The sequence below is a fragment of the Chelonoidis abingdonii genome, chromosome 11 (genome assembly GCF_003597395.2).
Source record: "Chelonoidis abingdonii isolate Lonesome George chromosome 11, CheloAbing_2.0, whole genome shotgun sequence".
Classification (NCBI taxonomy): domain Eukaryota; kingdom Metazoa; phylum Chordata; order Testudines; family Testudinidae; genus Chelonoidis; species Chelonoidis abingdonii.
Window position 1 is genome coordinate 15,636,475 of NC_133779.1, and position 19,916 is coordinate 15,656,390.

The 19,916-nt window shown below is 56.2% G+C and overlaps 1 protein-coding gene across 2 annotated transcripts in view; it reads left to right on the forward strand.

Moving 5' to 3' along the window:
- LOC116834908 (voltage-dependent calcium channel gamma-8 subunit-like) overlaps positions 1-19,341 on the forward strand; it is a 32,073-nt gene extending 12,732 nt beyond the window's left edge. The window contains exons 1-4 of one of the 2 annotated variants that reach the window (XM_075070746.1): positions 13,528-13,775; positions 14,555-14,638; positions 17,718-17,858; positions 18,714-19,336. In XM_075070746.1, coding sequence (XP_074926847.1) covers positions 13,622-13,775; positions 14,555-14,638; positions 17,718-17,858; positions 18,714-19,321 — 987 coding nt within the window. In that variant the 5' untranslated portion in view covers positions 13,528-13,621 and the 3' untranslated portion in view covers positions 19,322-19,336. Of the gene's footprint in view, positions 1-13,527; positions 13,776-14,554; positions 14,639-17,717; positions 17,859-18,713 lie in introns of those variants that run through there. The other variant, XM_032797324.2, reaches the window with a different exon arrangement.
- The last annotated feature ends 575 nt before the right edge of the window (positions 19,342-19,916 follow it).

Consider the following 19,916-nt stretch of genomic DNA (forward strand, 5'->3'; position numbering starts at 1 on the left):
AGGTTGCGTACGCAGCCCACGCCCGACTTGGTCTTTTGCTCTCCTCAGCGTGCGGCCGGGTGCACTGCCGACTAGGGGGGGTTGAGCGAGAGAGAAATGGAGAAAAGGGGAGAGTACTGGGACAGGCAAGAGACGGCCTGACACCCAGCATCCACACAAACACAAGCCCCTTGACACCAACACCCCCCCGCAGCATACTCCTCTGACACCCAGAAACCCCCTGCATGTCCCTCTGACACACCAGCACCCCCCACTCCTCTGACACCCAGAAACCCTGTATGCCCCTCCGACACTCAGCACCCCCCACACCTCCTCTAACAACAGAACCCCTCAAGCATACTCCTCTGACACCCAGCAACCCTGGTATATGCCCCTTCTGACACCTCAGCAACCCCCCACTCTCTGGACACCACAGGAAACCCCTAGCATACTCCTCTGACACCAGAACCCCTGCATGGCCCTCTTGACACACAGCATCCCACACTCCTCTGACACCCAGCCAAACCCCCCAACTCATCCTGACACCCATGCAACCCCCCACAGCATACTCCTCTAACACCCAGAAAACCTCTGCATGCCCCTCTGGACACACAGCATCCCCCACAACTCCTCTGACACACAGCATCCCCCACACTCCTCTGACACCAGCAACCCCCCAGGATACTCCTCTAACACCAGAAACCCCTGCATCCCCTCTGACACACAGCATCCCCCCACACTCCCTGACACCCAGCATCCCCCACACCCTTCTGACCACACCAGCACCCCCCTGATACTCTCTGACATCCAGGCACCCCCTCCAGTGCATTTAGCCCTCTGATACCAGCACCATCCGCACCCCTCTGACACTCAGCGCCCCACATCCCTCTAACACCAGCACCCCCTGGCATACCCCTCTGACACCCAGCACATCCCCACACCCCTCTGACACCCAGCACCCCGCGCATACCCCTCTGACACGCCCAGCCACTCCCCACACCCCTCTGACACCCAGCAACCCCCTTGCATACCCCTCTGACACCAGCACCCCCACATGCCGCCTCTGACACCCAGCACCCCCCACATGCCCCTCTTAGGTGCTATTATTGGCTCTGTGACTGTTTGAGTCTGTCTCTTTCCCTCTCTAGCCTCATCTTTGAAAACACAGGCGAAACTAGGCAAACACTTTATGCACCCGACCAGCACGGGAAGAATTGAAGTATGAGCAGGGTATTGGGTCCATTGAAGCTCCCCCGGGGCACAAATCCTCAAGGACAAAGCAAGACCCACCCCAAGCCGGATTTCCATGGTCGGAGCCGATGACTCACCTTGGACGGGCTGCATCCGGCTTCACCCCAAATTTCAGCAACTCTCAGGCGCCAAAGGACAAAGCCCCATATGGATCCTGGGAACTGGGGAACCAAGAAGAGGAAAAAGTGGGGGCTGGCTCTGGTTAGCCACAGCCATCAGCCTTCGAGCCAGGCTGTGGATCAAAGAGAACAAAAGCTGCCAGCACGAGACCGATGCTCCGCAAGCGGGAGCAGCGGGCAGCACCCCCGAGCCAGCTCTGCCAGCGTCCCAGTAGAGCAAACCACGTAGACACCCTGAAAGAAGTGATGTCCAAACAGGGAAAAGTGAGGAGGGAGAGACAGATGCCTTGTTGTGGGGTGGGGGGCGAGGGAATAGATAGATAGATAGATAGATTCCAATAGAGGGGTGGATGGGGAAGATAGACTGATAGTAGATAGATATATAGCTTCAGAAGATAGAGGGGGGTGGATGGACACTTAGGATAGGAATAGATAGAATAGATAATAGTAGATATGACGGGGGGTGGAGAGATGGAGATAGATAGATAGGATAGATCAAATAGATAGAATAGATAAGATAGATAGATAGATAGATGAGTGTGATTATGGGGATGGATGGTGTATGGAGGGGGGATGCGGGATGGGTGGCAGAGACAGGAGATGTCGTGAGTGGAGATAGATAGAAGTAGATAGAATAGATTAGATAGATTAGATTAGAATGTGTTTGGGGATAGACAGATTAGCAGAGGTCTCAAGGCCTGGACCAACCCTGCTCTACCTTGAATCAGTATTAATTCCTCAGCAAGGGGGAGGTACTCTTTGGTTCTCTCCACTCCAGGGATCTGCCTCCGTGTCATGGGTGCCATTCCCCAAGCGGCTCGACTGCGTGATCAGGTCCATATTCTCACAGTCGCTTCCCCCCGGCCCCGGTCCGCCCTTGGCCATTTCCAATGCCTCATGATTCCCCCTCCCTCCCCGCCCTGAGCGCGCCTGTCAAGCTCCCTGGAAAGATGCGGGTCAGGGGGTAGTGGGGGGTTCCGGCGTGCGCCATTTCCACACGCATTAGCGCACGTTTCGAAGCGCGGGGCCACCATGTGGGTGTCATTTCCACACGCGGTTAGCGCATAGGTTCACAGGAAGCGTGCCAATGTGGTGTGTGCATTTGCAAAACCAAGCGCCTGCCACAAGATTTGTGGCTTAGACGACCCATGCATGTCATTCCCAATACGTTCCACGCGCACACGACTCGCCACGTCTCGCCCGTCCCGGCCTTGTCCGCCCAGCCTGCGCTCCTGTTCTGAGTTCAAATGGAACACAGCACGGTGGGGCACCACACAGAGAACACGCACACAGGCACAAAACATGCGACACTGACACACAACACCACACAGAAAACATGCACACGTGAGATACACACACCATCATGTCACACACTGAGAGCAACACAAGACACAACATCACACAGAGAGAGAGAGAGAACATCACAAATGAGACACACTCAGGGAAGATACACACACACACAGACACACAACACACTGAGACGCACATTACCATCATGTCACACATAGAGGCAACACCAAGACACCTCAATATATATTACACACACACACCACCACACAACATGCATACAGTAACACACCCCCACACGAGACACATAACAGGACAGACAACATCACACAGACACACACTTAACCGAACCTGGCTGCCCAAATTAGTGAGTTGCCAAGAGGATTAGAGAGGAGGGGTGTGCCTGTGGTGTGTGTGTGTGTGGTGTGTGTGGTGTGTGTGTGTGGAAGTGTGTGTTGTGTGTGGTGTGCTGTGCATGCAATCAGCCCCTTCATAACGGGCTCCTTCGCCTTGCGCGAATATCCCCCCTCCCGTCGCGCTTTGTTGCATTTCATTGCTTTCTTTGGCAACGCCTGCGGAGATGCAATTTCTTCCCAGATGCCAGAACACGGGTCCACTACCCCTCCACCATCTCCGGCAGCCAGAAAGACCCCCCCACCACCACCTCCCCCCCGCATCCCCGACAGCCATTGCCCTGAAGGCTTGCCAATAAAGCGACCCCCCTTCACCCACCCTTTTCACTTGCTCCCCCAGGTGCATACCATTTAGCCGGCCAACATTCCTCCCCCCCCGCCCCTGCCGTGTTTGCGCCATGCAGCCAGGAAATATGCCCAGCAGATCTGTTGCATTTTCCACGCGCGTTTCGTCATGTCCCCTTTCCCCTGTCCACCCACCCCGAAACTCCAGCCACTCTGCAGGACTGGGGGGCTCACTTCTCTGGCACCCCCACCCCCGTACAGCCCCCCAAATCCATCCAATGAAAGTATCACTGGGCTCAGCGTTCTCCTGCACCACCCAACCCTGTACAGCCCCCAAATCCATCCAAATGGTATCACTGGGCTCACTTCTAAACCCCCAACCCGTACAGCCCCCCAAATCCATCCAGATGACGTATCACTGTGCTCACTCTCCTGCCCACCCCAAACCCGCAGCGCGCAGCCCCCCAAATCCATCCAATGAGTATCACTGGCGCTCAGCTCCCCTGCACCCAACCCCGCATACAGCCCCCCAAAATCCAGTCAATGTATCACTGGGGCTCACTTCCCTCCTGTCCATCGCACGGTTACAGCCCCGTCAAAACAGCCACTGCAGCATCTTTAGGCCTTATTTCTTCTCACGCAAGGAAAAGACCCCCCCAAATCCAATCCACTGAGCATCTTTGCCGTCGTCATGAGCCCCTGCCTCCATAAAACCCCGCCAAATCCATCCACTGAGCATCTTGTGAGGGACCTCATTTTCCCCTGCCCCCCAAAAGGTCCTCCAAATCCATTCAGTGGAGTTTCTGTTGGGTCTCTTCCTCTGCCCCCCACCCCCGCCAAAACGCTCCAAATCCATCCACTCACTGAGCCACCTTTGGGCGTCCCATTCCCGTGCACCCACAAAACACCCCCAAATCCATCCACCAAGAGTGCCTTTAGGTCTCATTTCCCCTGCGCACTCCATACACCCCTAAAATCCAATCCACCAAGGCCTCTTTCGGAACTGCATATCCCCTGCCGCGCGTCAAACACCCCAAATCCAAGCGTTCTTGGGCCTCATTTCCCCGTGCACCCCATCTACACTCCCAAATACCAATCCACCGAGGTCTTATAGGGGGTTCATTCCCCCTGCCCCCCCATACAATCCCAAATCATCCACCAAGCCTCCTCTCAAGAAGCTCATTTCCTCTGCCCTTCCAGGACACCCCCATAACTCCATCCACTCTCGCAGCCTTCTGGCCTCATTTTCTTTCTCCCCCATATACACCCCAAATCCACTCCATAGTGTCTTTGGGCTCATTTCCACTTGCCCCTCCTACCGAACTCACCCCTGAATCTTCCATGCCGAGCCAATTATCAGTGCGTGCCCCGCCCCAGCTCCTGCCCCCCAAGGCGCGTGGGCAGAGGGCTGGCACGACCCCGGCCTCTTTGGGGTCCCAGGCACCGCCCCCGCAGCCAGGGGTGCAAGAAGCCGAGGTCGCGCGGGGAGGGGGGGTTCGCGACTTTACCGTGCGGATGCCGAGCGCGGAGTGCGGGTCTCTCCGTCACGCGCGACCGCCCCGGAGTTGGGAGCGGTCAGGGGGCGCGGGGGGCTCACGGGGCGCTGGCGAGCTCGGCGGGGCGCAGGGCGGCGGGCGCCCGGGTCCATGCCCCCGCTGAGAGCGCTCAGGGCGGGCGGCGGGGACGCAGCAGCCGGCGCGCACCCGGCAGCCAGCTCGGTATGGCACCGAGAGGACCGCGGGCGAGGCTTCGAAGGAGCTGGGGAGGAATGGGGAGGGGAAGGGAGGGGAAGGGGCAAAGGGAGGTGGGAGGGGTGCAGGAGGAGTGGGAGTGCAAGGGAGAGGGACACGGTAGGAGGAAGGGAAGGAGGAGCGGAGATGGGGTGCAGGAGGAGGGGGTGCAAGAGGCAGGGACAGGAAGGGAGGGGGAAAGGGAGAAGGAGGGGGGATGGGGTGGGGGAGGGAGAACTGAGGGTAAGGGGAAGGGAGATGGGTGGGGCAGGGGGGAGGGACATGGTAGGGAGAAAGGGAGAGGGAGGAGGGATGGGTGCAGGATAGAGTTGGGGTGGCAGGGGAAGGGACATGAAGGGAGGAGAAGGAGAGGAAGAGGATGGTGTGCAGGGGAGGGGGCCTGAAGGGGTGGGGGAAGGAAATGGATGGGGTGCAGGGGAGGGGACACGGTAGGCAGGGGAAAGGGAGAGGGAGGAGGATGGGGTTCAGGAGAGGAGTGGGTGTGGGGAAGGGGACACGGAGGGAGGAGAAGGGGAGAGGGAGGAGGGGATGTGTGCAGGTGGAAGGGAACGGAGGGGGGGGGAGGGATATGGGAGGGGTGCAGGGGGAGGGGACACGATAGGAAGGGGAAAGGGAGAAGGGAGAGGGGGTGGGGTTCAAGAGAGGAGTGGGGGTGTGGGGGCAGGGGACACAGAAGGGAAGAGGGAAAAGGAGAGGGAGAGGGGATGGCATACAGAGGGGGAGGGAGACCCTGAAGGGGTGGGGGGAAGGCAGATGGGATGGGGTGCAGAGGAGAGGGAAAAGGGGGTCATGGGGGAGGGGACACGGAGGGAAAGGGGAAAAGAAGAGAAAGAGGAGATGAGTGGGGATGAAGGAGGGGTGAAGCACAGGAGGTGGAGGGGTGCAGAAAGAGTCGGGTGCCAGAGGAGGAGACATGTAAGGAGAGGAAAGGGAGATGGGATGGGGTTTTCAGAAAGGGAAGGAAGGGGTAGGAGGACAAGGTGCAGGGAGGAGAGGGGGACTGAAATATGGGAGGGTCATGGGGTAGGGTAAGGCGAGGTGGGGTGAATGAGAGGGGAGGGGGAAGGGAGTGGGATGGGGTGGCAAGTGTGAGGTGAGGGAAGATGTGGGGTCATGGGGGGAGGGGACATGGGGTGGAAGGAGAGGAGATGGTGGGACAGGGTGCAGGAGGAGAGGGGAGGGATGATGGGGATGGAGGGACACGATTTGGGGGAAGGCAGATGGATGGGGAAGGAGACAGGTGGGGGTGTGGGAAGGGAGGAGCACAAAGAGGCATCAGGAGGGAGAGTTGGAGGCCTGGACAAGGCCGTGGTGGGCTGGATGGATATTTCTGCTGCCTCAGGGTGCATGTTGTATGAGTTGTGCTCTACAATCACTTGGCGTGTTCTGTGTGTGTGTGTGTCATGTTCCCTTGTGGGCTAGGTGGTGGCCAAATGCCAGTGCCTCCCTGCGTGCCTCAAGTGTGGTCTCTCCACAACAGGTGCGTTGTGCGAGCAACCAAGGTGCCCATGTCTCACGCTATCAGCACGTAGCATGATCCCAGGGGATTTCCGCCCCTCCGTGGGGGAACAGCCATGTGAACACAGAGGGACATCAGTCAAGCAGGGCAAGCGTAATCCATCCAGTGGCTGGAAGTCGACAGCCTGGGCGAGCCAGCCTGGAAAATAAGTTCAGTTTTGAACAGAAGGGGAAATTCATCCTTGGAACTTATATGTTCACTCCGGGCCCGGTGAGTTCTCAGCAAGTGGTGAGCTTTAAATCACAGGTAAACCGTGGTCCTAGTTCAAATGGAATTACTCTGGGACATCACTCTGGGCTGCGTCATACAGGACGGCTGACACAGGGAGCCCTCTGGCCTTAGACACTTAGGAAGTTTTGAATTGTGCACTGTAGGTGCGCATGAATGTGTCATGCATGTGCATGCACTGTGCTTGTGTCTCCTGGGTATTCCTCATTGTGTGCATGCACCATGTTTGTGTCTCATGTATAGGTGTGTCATGCATTGTGCACACAACTGTGTTGTGTCTCGGCATGTGCACCTTGTGAGCCAGGCACGCTGCATAAAGTGCATGCCCCTTTGCGTCGCATGCATATGCAATAAAGTCTCTCATGCGGCACACCCTGTGCATGCATCGCATGTATCAGGCATGTGCGCCATGTCGGGCATGTGCACCATGCGCGTGCAATCACATGCCGCTGGGAACTGTGGCGGAGGCGGCTGGCAGGGATGGAGAGGTCATACCGCTGTGCCGCAGCAGCCGCTTGCTCCCCTCCCCCTCCCGTCCTCCCACTCGCCCCGGCTCCGGTCGCCATGCAACGGGAAATGCTCGGAGCCGGCTGTATGCGTGCTGCCTTTGAGGGCCCCGCCGCCCCCTCGCTGCGTGAAGGATGTGGGGCTTCTACCCACCAAAATCCTGCGTTCTCGAGCAAGGTGGTAGCAAACCCCTATGTTCTGGAGTGAGTGGGCAAATACAAGCGTGTTGTACGGCACCGGGCTAAAGTCTACAGGTTTGGTCCCACAGGTCCGACTGCTGCATTGCTCTAGAACATGATCCAAGGCACAGCGCCCGAACAATAGATCCCAAGCAAAGTATCCAATCGCTGCAGCAACTCTAGAGCGAGATACCCATCCTGCAGCACTTCTAGCAAAGACAATCCAATAAACTCGGTGCCTAGAACAATATATCCTAATACCACAGCGCTCAGAACAATAGATCCAAAGCTGGCAGGGCTCTGGAGCAGAAATCAGCATGCCATGTCACTCTAGAGCAATCTATTCCAATCCCCAGGGCTCTAGCGCAAGATACCCAATCCTGCAGCACTCTAAAGTATGGGACCCAAATCCCACTATGCTCAGAACATAGGTCCCAATACCTTCGTGCTCAGCCACAATATATCTAATGCCATAAAAGGGGGGGAGGACCTCAGAAAATAGATCCAAACTGCAGCCTCTGAGCAAGATTCTATGTGAGCAACATATCGCAACCACAGCCCTCTAGAGCGAGCTCCCAATCTGGAGCACTCTAGACACAATAGAATCCCAATGATGCGGTACTCTAGCCCAAAGAACATCATGGTGCTCTAGATTCTAGAACAATAGCTTCCCCATACTTGCAAACATGCTACAGAAGATAGTCACTCCCGCTGCACCTAGAATAGACCACTACCCCGGCACCAGCAAGTCACTTTGCTCCTAGACACTATATCCCAACCCCGAGACACACTAGCACAATGACATGTAGATTCTGTGCAACACGCAATTTGAAATACCCGAGGATGAAGGGTGATCACCAGATTTCACACAGAACAAATCTTGCCAAAGCAGCTTGATTACTTTCTTGATGGGTTAATGCTTGGTGATGGGAGACTGTCCTAGGAAGAGTATGGCAGAAAAGAGATCTAGGGTCATAGGTGGACCACAAGCTAAATAAGTCAACAGTGTTGATACTGTGCAAAAAAAAGAGCACGTGATTCTGGGATGCATTAACAGGTTGTGTTGGGGCCGGCGCCGGACCAGAGACCCCCGCACCCCGCTCTGCATCCGCACGGTAAGGCGACCCCCCCCCCGCGCGGCCTCGGCTTCTGCACCCCCTGGCTGCGGGGGGGCGGTGCCTGGGACCCCAAAGAGGCCGGGGTCGTGCCAGCCTCTGCCCACGCGCCTTGGGGGGCAGGAGCTGGGGCGGGGAGACTGAAATTGGCTCGTGCATGGATTCAGGGGTGCGGAGGGGCAAGGGAAATGAGCCCCAAAGACACTATGGATGGATTTGGGGGTGTATGGGGGAGAAGAAATGAGGCCAGAAGGCGCAAGTGGATGGATATGGGGGTGTCCTGGAGGGCAGAGGAAATGAGCCCTGAAGAGGCTGGTGGATGGATTTGGGATTGTATGGGGGGCAGGGGGAATGAACCCCAAAGACACTCGGTGGATGGATTTGGGAGTGTAGATGGGGTGCAGGGGAAATGAGGCCCAAAGACGCTTGGATTTGGGGGTGTTTGAGGGGCAGGGGATATGAGTTCCGAAGAGGCTTGGTGGATGGATTTAGGGGTGTATGGAGGGCAGGGGAAATGAGACCTAAGGACTCTTGGTGGATGGATTTGGGGGTGTTTTGTGGGGCACGGGAAATGGGACCCAAAGGTGCTCAGTGAGTGGATGGATTTGGGAGCGTTTGGGGGGTGGGGGGCAGAGGAAATGAGACCCAAAGACACTCACTGAATGGATTTGGAGGATTTTGGGGGGCAGGGAAAATGAGGCCTAAAGATGCTCAGTGGATGGATTTGGGGGGTTTTATGGAGGCAGGGGATATGAGACCCAAAGATGCTCAGTGGATGGATTTGGGGGGTTTTGTGGGTGAGAAGAAATAAGGCCTAAAGATGCTCAGTGGCTGGATTTTGGAGGGGCTGTACGGCGATGGGACAGGAGGAGAAGTGAGCCCCAGTGATACTTATTGGATGGATTTGGGGGGCTGTATGGGGGTTGGGGTGCAGGGGAGGTGAGCCCAGTGATACTCATTGGATGGATTTGGGGGGCTGTGTGCGGGTTGGGGTGCAGGAGAAGTGAGCCCAGTGATACTCATTGGATGGATTTGGGGGGCTGTACGGGGTTGGGGGTGCAGGAGAAGTGAGCCCAGTGATACTCATTGGATGGATTTGGGGGGCTGTACGGGGGTGGGGGTGCAGGAGAAGTGAGCCCCAGTCCTGCAGAGTGGCTGAGTTTCGGGTGGTGGACAGGGGAAGGGGCAGACGAAACGCGCGTGGAAAATGCCACATCTGCTGGGCAATTTCCTGGCTGCATTGCGCACACGGCAGGGGCGGGGGGGGAGAGATGCGGCGGCTAATGGATGCACCTGGGAGCAAGTGAAAAGGGGGGTGGGTGAAGGGGGTCGCTTTATTGCAAGCCTTCAGGGCAATGGCTGTCGGGGATGCGGGGGCGGAGGTGGTGGTGGGGGGCTTCTGGCTGCCGGAGATGGTGGAGGGAGGGACCGTGTTCTGCTCTGGGAAGGAAATTGGCATCTCCAGGCGGCTGCAAGAAAGCAATGAAATGCACAAAGGGACGGGAGGGGGGATATTGGAAGGGAAGGAGCCGTATGAAAGGGCTGATTAGCATGCCACACACAACACACACACACACACACACACCACACACACACACACACCACAACACACACACACCACACACACCCCCCTCTCTACCTCTTGGCAACTACTAATTTGGCAGCAGGTTCGGTTAAGTGTGTGTCTGTGTGATTGTTGTCTGTCCTGTCTTGTGTCTCGTGTGGGGTGTTGTATGTTGATGTTTGTGGTGGTGTGTGTGTGTATATATATGAAGTGTCTTGGTGTGCCTTATGTGTGACATGATGGTATGTGCGTCTCAGTGTGTTGTGTCTGTGTGTGTGTGTTCTTCCTGAGTGTGTCTCAGTGTGATGTTCTCTCTCTCTCTCTGGTTGATGTTGTGTTCTTGTGTTGCTTCAGTGTGTGACATGATGGTGTGTGTATCTCGGTGTGATGTTGTCTGTGTGTGTGTGTGTCAGTGTGATGTTGTGCCTGTGTGCGATGTTCTCTGTGTGTGTCCCCACGTCTTGTGTTCCATTTGACACTCAGACAGGAGCCAGGCTGGGCGGACCAGGCCGGGAACGGGCGAGACGTGGCCGAGTCGTGTGCGCGTGGAACGTATTGGAATGACATGCATGGGTGTTCTAGCCACAATTTGTGGCAGGCGCTTGTTGAAATGACACACACATTGGCACGCTTCCTGTGAACCATGGCTAACGCGTGTGGAAATGACACACACATTGGTGGCCCGCGCTTCGAAACGTGGCTAGCGTGTGGAAATGGCGCACGCCGGAACTCCACACCCCTGACCCCATCTTCCAGGGAGCTGACAGGGGTCAGGGCGGGGAGGGAGGGGGTTCATGAGGGCTGGAGGCAAGGGGCACGGGGGGGGGGAAGCCGATGTGAGAATATACCTGATACGCAGTGAGCAGTTGGGAAGGCACCCAGACACGGAGGCAGATCCCTGGAGTGAGAGAGAACCCAAAGAGACCTCCCCCTTGCTGAGGAATTAATACTGATTCAAGGAGAGCAGGGTTGGTCAGGCTTGGAGCCTCTGTCTAATCTGTCTATCCCCAAAACATTCTATCTAATCTATCTAATCTATCTATCTATCTATCTATCCCCTACACATCTTCCTGTCTCTCCACCCATCCCGTATCCCCATCCATCCACCCATCCATCCCATAACACCTCATCTATCTATCTATCTATCTATCTATCTATCTATCTTCATATCTATCTATCTATCTCCATTCCACCCCCTCTATCTATCTATCTATCTATCTATCTATCTATCTATCTCCATCCACCCCCTCTATCTATCTATCTATTATCTATCTATCTATCTATCTATCTTCCCATCCACCCCCTCTATCTATCTATCTATCTATCTATCTATCCTCCCCCCCCCCCACAACAAGGCATCTGTCTCTCCTCCTCCCTCTTTTCTTGTTTGGGACATCACTCTTTCAGGTGTCTACGGCCTTCTCTTACTGGGACGCTGGCAGAGCTGGCTCGGGGGTGCTGCTCCCGTTGGGAGGCCTCGGTCTCTGCTGGCAGCTGGTTCTTTGATCCACAGCCTGGCTGAAGGTGATGGCTGTGCTAACCAGAGCCAGGCCCCACTTTTCCTCTTCTGGTTTCCCCAGTTTCCCAGGATCCATAGGGCTTTGTCCTTTGGCGCCTGAAGAGTTGCTGAATTTGGGTGAAGCCGGATGCAGCCGTACCAAGTGATCATGCTCCAGACACAGGATATCACGGCTTGGGGTGGGTCTTGCTTTGTCCTTGAGGCATTTGATGCCCAGGGGGAGCATTCATGGACCCAATACCCTGCTCATCTTCATCTTCCCGGCTGGTCGGGTGCAAAAAAGTGTTTGCCTCAGTTTCCCTGTGTTTTCAATGAGCTAGAGAGGGAAGAGACAGACTCAAAGTCACAGAGCCAATAATAGCACCTAGAGGGCATGTGGGGGTGCTGGGTGTCAGAGGGGCATGTGGGGGTGCTGGGTATCAGAGGGGTATGCAGGGGGTGCTGGTGTCAGAGGGGGTTGTGGGAGTGCTGGGTGTTCAGAGGGGTATGCGCGGGGTGCTGGGTGTCAGAGGGTGTGGGAGTCGGGGTGTCGAGGTATGCAGGGGGTGCTGGTGTTAGAGGGATGTGGGGCGCTGAGTGGCAGAGGGGTGCGGATGGTGCTGGTATCAGAGGGCTATGCACTGGAGGGGTGCTGGATGTCAGAGAGTATCCGTGGGGGTGCGCTGTGTCAGAAGGGTGTGGGATGCTGGGTGTCAGAGGAGTGTGGGGGATGCTGTGTGTCAGAGGGGCATGCAGGGGTTTCTGGGTGTTAGAGGAGTATGCTGGGGGGTTGCTGGGTGTCAGAGGAGTGTGGGGGATGCTGTGTGTCAGAGGAGTGTGGGGGATGCTGTGTGTCAGAGGGGCATGCAGAGGTTTCTGGGTGTTAGAGGAGTATGCTGGGGGGTTGCTGGGTGTCAGAGGAGTGGGGGGTTGCTGGGTGTCAGAGGAGTGTGGGGGATGCTGTGTGTCAGAGGGGCATGCAGGGGTTTCTGGGTGTCAGAGGAGTATGCTAGGGGGTTTCTGGGTGTCAGAGGAGTGGGGGGTTGCTGAGTGTCAGAGGGGCATACAGGGATTGCTGGGTGTCAGAGGAGTATGCTGAGGGGTTGCTGTGTGTTAGAGGAGTGTGGGGGGTGCTGAGTGTCGGAGGGGCATACAGGGGTTTCTGGGTGTCAGAGGAGTGGGGGGTGCTGTGTGTCAGAGGGACATGCAGGGGTTTCTGGGTGTCAGAGGAGTATGCTGCGGGGGGGTGTTGGGTGTCAGAGGGGCTTGTGTGTGTGTGGATGCTGGGTGTCAGGCCGTCTCCTTGCCTGTCCCCAGCTAATCTCCCCCCTTCTCCATTTCTCTCCCACCCCCAGGTCGGCAGTCACCGCGCCCCACGCTGAGGAGAGACCAAGTGGGCTGGCGCCACCCATGGAATCGCCCCAGGGGCTGCCAGTACGGGCGCCCGCACCCCTCGACCCACTCGGCCTCCAGCCCAGAACCAGGGACTGAAGCTGAGGAAGGAGACACCTGCTTAAGGAGGAAGATCTGTGCTCTGGGAGAGGAGTGATGTCTAGTGGTTAGAGCAGGGCTCCTGGATTCTATCACTGGTTCCAGGAGGTTATTGGGGTCTAGTGGTTAGAGCAGGGAGTCCGGACTCCTGGGTTCTATCCCCCACTGTGGGAGGTTATTGGGGTCTAGTGGTTAGAAAGTTTTAGGACCCAGGACTTCTGGGTTCCAGAGACGATCCCCTGTCCCCAGCCACAAGTGGGGAGGAAGGTGCTGGTGCAAGGAAGTCCCCGTTGTCTGGTTGGGTGGGTGGCCCCACCCCGTCCTCCTGTCAAGCTGGAGTCCCTGAAGCGCTGGAATGAGGAGAGGGTGGTGTGGTGTGAGAAGGGGGTTCAGATCCTCCTCACCACCGTCGGGGCCTTCGCAGCCTTCGGCCTCATGACCATCGCCATTGGCACTGACTACTGGCTCTACGCCCGCGCCTTCATCTGTAACACCACCAACATCTCCAGTGAGGAGATGCCCCACAAGGACAAGAAGGATCCAGGGGGCCTCACCCACTCTGGCCTCTGGAGGATATGCTGCCTGGAAGGTACCTTCATTTGGGGATCCCGGGCTGGGCACTGCTGTGGGGAAGCTCGCAGCATTGGTGTCCCCACTGGGGCACTGCTGTGGGGAAGCTCGAAGCATCAGCATCCCCATCTGGGCACCGCTGTGGGGAAGCTTGCAGCATTGGCATCCCTGTCTCGGACACTGCTGTGGGGAAGCTTGCAGAATTGGCATCTGCACTGGGGCACTGCTGTGGGGAAGTTTTCAGCATCGGTGTCCCCACTGGAGCATTGCTGTGGGGAAGCTCGCAGCATTGGTGTCCCCATCTGGGCATCGCTGTGGGGAAGCTCACAGAATCAGCATCCCCGTCTGGGCACTGCTGTGGGGAAGCTCACAGCATCGGCGTCCCTGTCTGGGACACTGCTGTGGGGAAGCTCACAGCATCGGCATCCCCGTCTGGGCATCATTGTGGGGAAGCTCACAGAATCACTGTCTCCATCTGTGCGCCACTGTGGGGAAGCTCACAGCATCAATGTCCCTGTCTGGGCACTGCTGTGGGGAAGCTCACAGCATCAGCATCCCCGTCTGGGCACCACTGTGGGGAAGCTCACAGCATCAGCATCCCCGTCTGGGCACCACTGTGGGGAAACTCACAGCATCAGCATCCCCGTCTGGGCACCACTGTGGGGAAGCTCACAGCATCAGCATCCCCGTCTGGGCACCACTGTGGGGAAGCTCACAGCGTCGGCATCCCCATTGGTCTGAGCCAGGTACTGGGTGGGAGACAGGCCCCAGACTCTGATTTCTCCATCTCCGTTGCAGGCCTGAAGAGGGGTGTGTGTGTGAAAATTAACCACTTCCCCGAGGACACAGATTACGACCACGACAGCGCAGAGTATCTCCTGCGTACGTATCCATGGGGCTCCCCCACTGCATTGCCGGCGCGACCCGCAATGGTCCTGTCCCGTGTTTCGGCACCAGGGGCCGGAGCGCGAATCCTGCTAAGCGCACAGCGTGGCATCTTCCTGGGGGCTGAAATGCAGGAAGAGACACAGGGAGGTCTCAGCTTTGGGGTTCCCGACAGCTATAATACAGGCAGGAAGTTGACTTGGAAAGGAATTGGAGTTTAGTCCGGCTTGTCCCCATCTCTAGCTAAGGTCGCCTGAACTTTCCAATTCCCAGCCCCCTTTTTTTAAGATGCTCACATTGTTCCCCTTCCAGGGTTAAATACCCCAGGCTCTCTCTCTTGTTTGCCATTCCAGGTTGGGCCTTAAAGCAGTTTGGAAGTGCAGAGGCTGTGGGCAGAATAGCCCAGGATGGACCCCAAAATGGTGTACACTTTGATGTATTTTTTAAAACGCGGTGCTGGCACCCACACTAGCCGGGGCGCGAGAGGGGAAGTTTGGCAGTGAAATTGCCCTTGGGCCAGTTTAGTTCTTTTCTACGTCCCTGTGCAAATCCATTTTGATTTGGCCGGGAGCAGCCTACCCAGAGCTGGCTTAGCTTTCGGGCTGTCTCTCCTTTTTCCGGCCTGGTGGCGGAAGCAGATGGTTCGGTTTGGAGGGGTGGGGGGAGGGGGGAGGGAATTGCAGAAGAAAAACCTGGGAAATTCCATTTCCACACGCACAAGAAAAAAAACAAACAACCAATCTGCGAAGAAGCCATTAAACGTGCAAAGTGAAGGGCTGAGAAGCAGATGTAGGAATACTTCCTCTTTGTCATCTAGATTGGAAGTTGCTAGGGCGAGGTTCTGTCTCTTGGTTTATGCTGCACCCGGTATGATGGGACCCTGACCTCAGTGATTCTGTATCTGGGCAGGGCCCAGCATGATGGGGCTCTAATCTTGATGATTCCCTGTCTGGACAGTGCCCAGCATGACGGGGCCCTGATCTCAGCGATTCTGTTTCGGGGCAGTGCCCAGGGCGATGGGGCACTTGTCTCAGTCACTCTGTGACTGCAGCCCCTGGCACGACTGAGCCCCAGTTTCAGTTAAGGCCTCTAGATGCTACTTAAAGATACAAATAAATGATAATAGTGAGGCAGGTTCAAGGTCTGAGGGTCATCATTAGGTTTCAGAGTTAACATGCCACTCACCATGAAGAGGGGGAGCTCATGCCTCTAAGAGCTATTATCAAAGGCTCTCTGTATATAGATAGCATGTTACCCACACACTCTATGGCACCCCACCTTTACCCTTCGGTGGACTCAAGGTGTAATCCAGATAATTTAGGCACTCCCACCCGTACCCAGTTCCTAAGGCTCAGGGCCTAATCTTCTCCAGGTTTGCGGGACCTTTTACCAGTGAAAGAATCTTACACAGTAATATCCTTAACCTCTATTTACTAACAATTACCAAAGGAGAATGCACACGCTAAGCACCACTCCCAATAATGCAGACGAACTTTTCCTGGTGGCCAGTCAGGATTAGGTCGTCTCGGGGCTCCAGTTTCTGGTCGAGTGTTGAGATCTGGCAGCTCTGATCTTGGGCTGTGTCCTGGAGTTGGGTTCTGAACTTTCCTTTGGACTCCAGTTTATATAGCGAAATTTGTGTCCTGCTTAGCTGTGTCTTAACCAATTATTTTAAACTAAAGTCCTACAAACCAGTATTTTCACCAGTCCTCAGTGGGGGTGCCATGGGTGCTGGGAGGGGGGCAGCCTGGGGGCGCTATGGGTGCTCAGGGTGGCCAGGGGGCACCATGGGTGCTCATGGGGGGAGCAGCCCGGGAGTGCTGCAGGAGCTGGGAGGTGTGGGCAGTGGCACATGGCCCAGGACCATCGCTGGTGTGGGGGTGTTGGCAGGGCTGGCAGGCTCCCTACCTGGCTCCGTGCATTGCCTACACCCCGAGTGCGGCTCCCAGCTCCCATTGGCCAGGAATCGAGCAGACTGGTCTGCTAGGAGCTGAGGGATGGATGGACGGCTGGATATGTGCATGCGGATGAATGGATAAAGGGATGGGAGGCTGGATGGATGGACAGAAGGGTACGTGTGGGGACAAATAGCTATATCTATTTGTCTGTCTTGATCAATCAGTGTTTAAGGGATTTGATTTAATATTGTATTTTATTTCATTCGGGCAGACACCTGGCCATTCAGTACAGCCCAGCCTTTTCTCCCTCCCATATGCTGAGCGAAATGAGCCCTCTGCTGAAGGAATAGCAAGAGGTGGCAGCCTTAGAGACCCTGGTTTTTCCATGGGGGCAGAGTTAAGGGGATTTAGGCATTATTAACACCAGCCATTCCTGACTTTTGGCTTCCTTAATGTCCTTCCCCAGGCTGGGAAATCCCAGGCTTTCAATGGCTAAGAGCTTTAGAATGTAAATGGACCTGGATGCTGATTGACTGGTTCATTTCAGACTGCTGAGTGATACCAGATGTTGATTGGCTGGTGGCATTAATATGCTGGGAAATCCCGGATTCTCACTGGCTAAGAGTGTCAGAGCATCGGAACATCCCAGGTCTGGTTGGCTGCTGGCCTCACAGTGTCACTCTGCTTGCCAATTGGCCTGAGAATGATGGGAAACCTTGAATGCTGATTGGCTGGCAGCCTCAGAAGTTGGATTCTGATTGGCTGTGACACCAGAGCATAGGGAAATCTGTAATCAGTGTGATCCTTTCGGATCTTTGAGTAATCCTGCTAATTGGCAGGTAGGTTGAGAACATTGAGCAATCCTGTTCTCTGATTGGGTCTTGACTTCAGAGCACTGGGAAATTGGAGACTCTGATTGGCTGTTGACCTACTCTGTATTGTAATTGTCTCTTGACCTCGGAGGGTCAAAAAAATCCCATATTCTGATTAGCTGTTGGCTTCAGAGGGCTGGAAATCCCTGGATTCTGATTGGCCACTGGCCTCAGCATGCTAGAATACCTGAGACTCTGATTGGTCCCAGAATGCTGCCACTGTCCCATTCACCAATAGGCCTGCTTTGGGGATTCCTCCAGCCACCCTCCCTGATTCATCTCTTCTGCTCCCCTCCCCCCACCCAGGTGTGGTCCGCGCCTCCAGCATCTTCCCGATCCTCAGCGCCATCCTGCTGCTGCTGGGGGGGTTCTGCGTGGCCGCTAGCCGGGTCTACAAGTCCAAGCGCAACATCATCCTGGGCGCCGGGATCCTATTCGTCGCTGCTGGTGAGTGGGCGGGGCTTGTTGGGGTGGGGCTTAGTTGGGCGGGGCGTGTCAGGGCGGAGCTTGCTTCCCACCCACCGTGCCTGGCTCAGTTCATGGGGCATCTTGGGCTGGGGGAGGGGAACTGCTGGGAGCCTGGAATAGGTTCCCCCACCAATGGCCCCGGATCATTGGGTTTGCCCAGGGTTGTAGGAGTGGGAGGAGTCCATGGGCACAGCTGGGGGTTAAGAATCAGTGCAAAGGGGTCCCACCTTTAGGGGAGTTTTCGCCTCCCCCCACCTTGTCTAGGATAAGTCAGTTTCCTCCGGCCATCAGGGGGCAGTGAACCTGATCTGACAGTCTCCTGGGACTGGGAAGAATAGAACGAGAAAGAAAGAAAGAAAGAAAGAAAGAATCCAGACTCCATTTGTGTAGGGGTGACAGAGGCTGGGCTGCTGGGCTGTAGGTCTGGGGAAGCCTCCTCTTGCCCGACACAGAGGGAGGATCCAGCCTTGGTGGTGTGGAGTACGGGGGTGGGGGGTCTAGATGGTCACTGATGGGGCTTCCCCACCCCCAGGCCATTCTGGGTGGGGGAGGGCTCCGTGGTTGCCTCCCTAATGGCTTTCTGTGCCCTGCTCCCTCCTCTTCTTCTGCCCTGCCTTCCTGCCCTGGCTACTCACCACCCCCCTCTGCCCTCTCCCCAACGTTCACCCCCTCTTCTTCCCCCTTCCTCCCCAAATCCACCCCAATCCCCTCAAAATCTGCCCCATCCCCACTCTCCTCCATCCATGGCCTCCATCTCCTCCAATCCTTCCCCAATCCACCCCATCCCCACCCTCCTCCATCCATGGCCCCCATCCCTCCCCTCCCCTTCCCCAGGCCTCAGCAACATCATCGGGGTGATTGTGTACATCTCGGCCAACACCGGGGACCCGGGCACCAAACGGGATGACGAGAAGAAAAGCCACTACTCCTATGGCTGGTCCTTCTACTTTGGGGGCCTGTCCTTCATCCTGGCCGAGATGATCGGGGTGCTGGCTGTCAACATCTACATCGAGAAGAACCGGGAGGCCCACTGCAAGAGCCGCACCGAGCTGCTGAAGAACCCCTCGTCCTCCTCCAACGCCATCCTGCGCCTGCCCAGCTACCGCTTCCGCTACCGGCGCCGCTCCCGCTCCAGCTCCCGCTCCACCGAGCCCTCGCAGTCGCGGGATGCCTCACCCGTGGGCCTCAAGGGCTTCCCCTCCACCGACATCTCCATGTACACCCTCTCGCGGGACCCCTCCAAGGCCAACGTTAGCAGCCTCTACGGGGCTGAGCGGGAGGGGGCTGGCGGGGGCTTCCTGCAGCTCCACAACACCTTCCCCAAGGACCCCGGCGTGACAGTGACGGTGACAGGACCCGGCGCAGCCGGTGCCACTGGCACCCTGGGCAAGGACGCCTCCTCCAACACCAACACACTCAACCGGAAGACCACACCTGTTTAAGGCAGCCGGGTGGAGGGCTAGTGGCGGGGGATGGGGCCGAGGGATGCAGCGGCCATGGGGAGCTGCAGCGCAAGGTGGGGCGAGAGGACGTTAGGCTAATGAAGGGGCATTCTTAGCACAGTGTCTTTCGAACCCTGTGTTCCTTCCCTCCTGCGTTCATTCCTTCGTTCATTTGTTCTCTTTTTAATTTTAACTTTTACTAATTGTCTCTTTCTCCATTCTAGTGCCAATTTTCTTTCTTTCTTTTTTTTTTCTTTCTTTCTCTTTCTTTCTTTCTTTTTCTTTCTTTCTTTCTTTCTTTCTTTCTTTCTAATACTAATTCTTTCTTTCTTCTATTCTAATGCCAATTTTCTTTCTTTCTTTCTTTCTTTCTTTCTTTCTCCACCATTACCCTCTTTTCCTTTCCATTTCCCCACCAGTGGAAAGCAATTTCCCAGCCAGGCTCTATTCGCGGGGAGGATGGGATGTGGGCCACAGGAGAATGTGGGAAAAGTCCGGATCAGCATGGGAGTTGCTTGACATGATTCAAGCACTGTCCTGAGACCAGAGGCCCTGAGAGGGGATACTGCTATGTCTCAGTGCTGGGGGTCTCCAG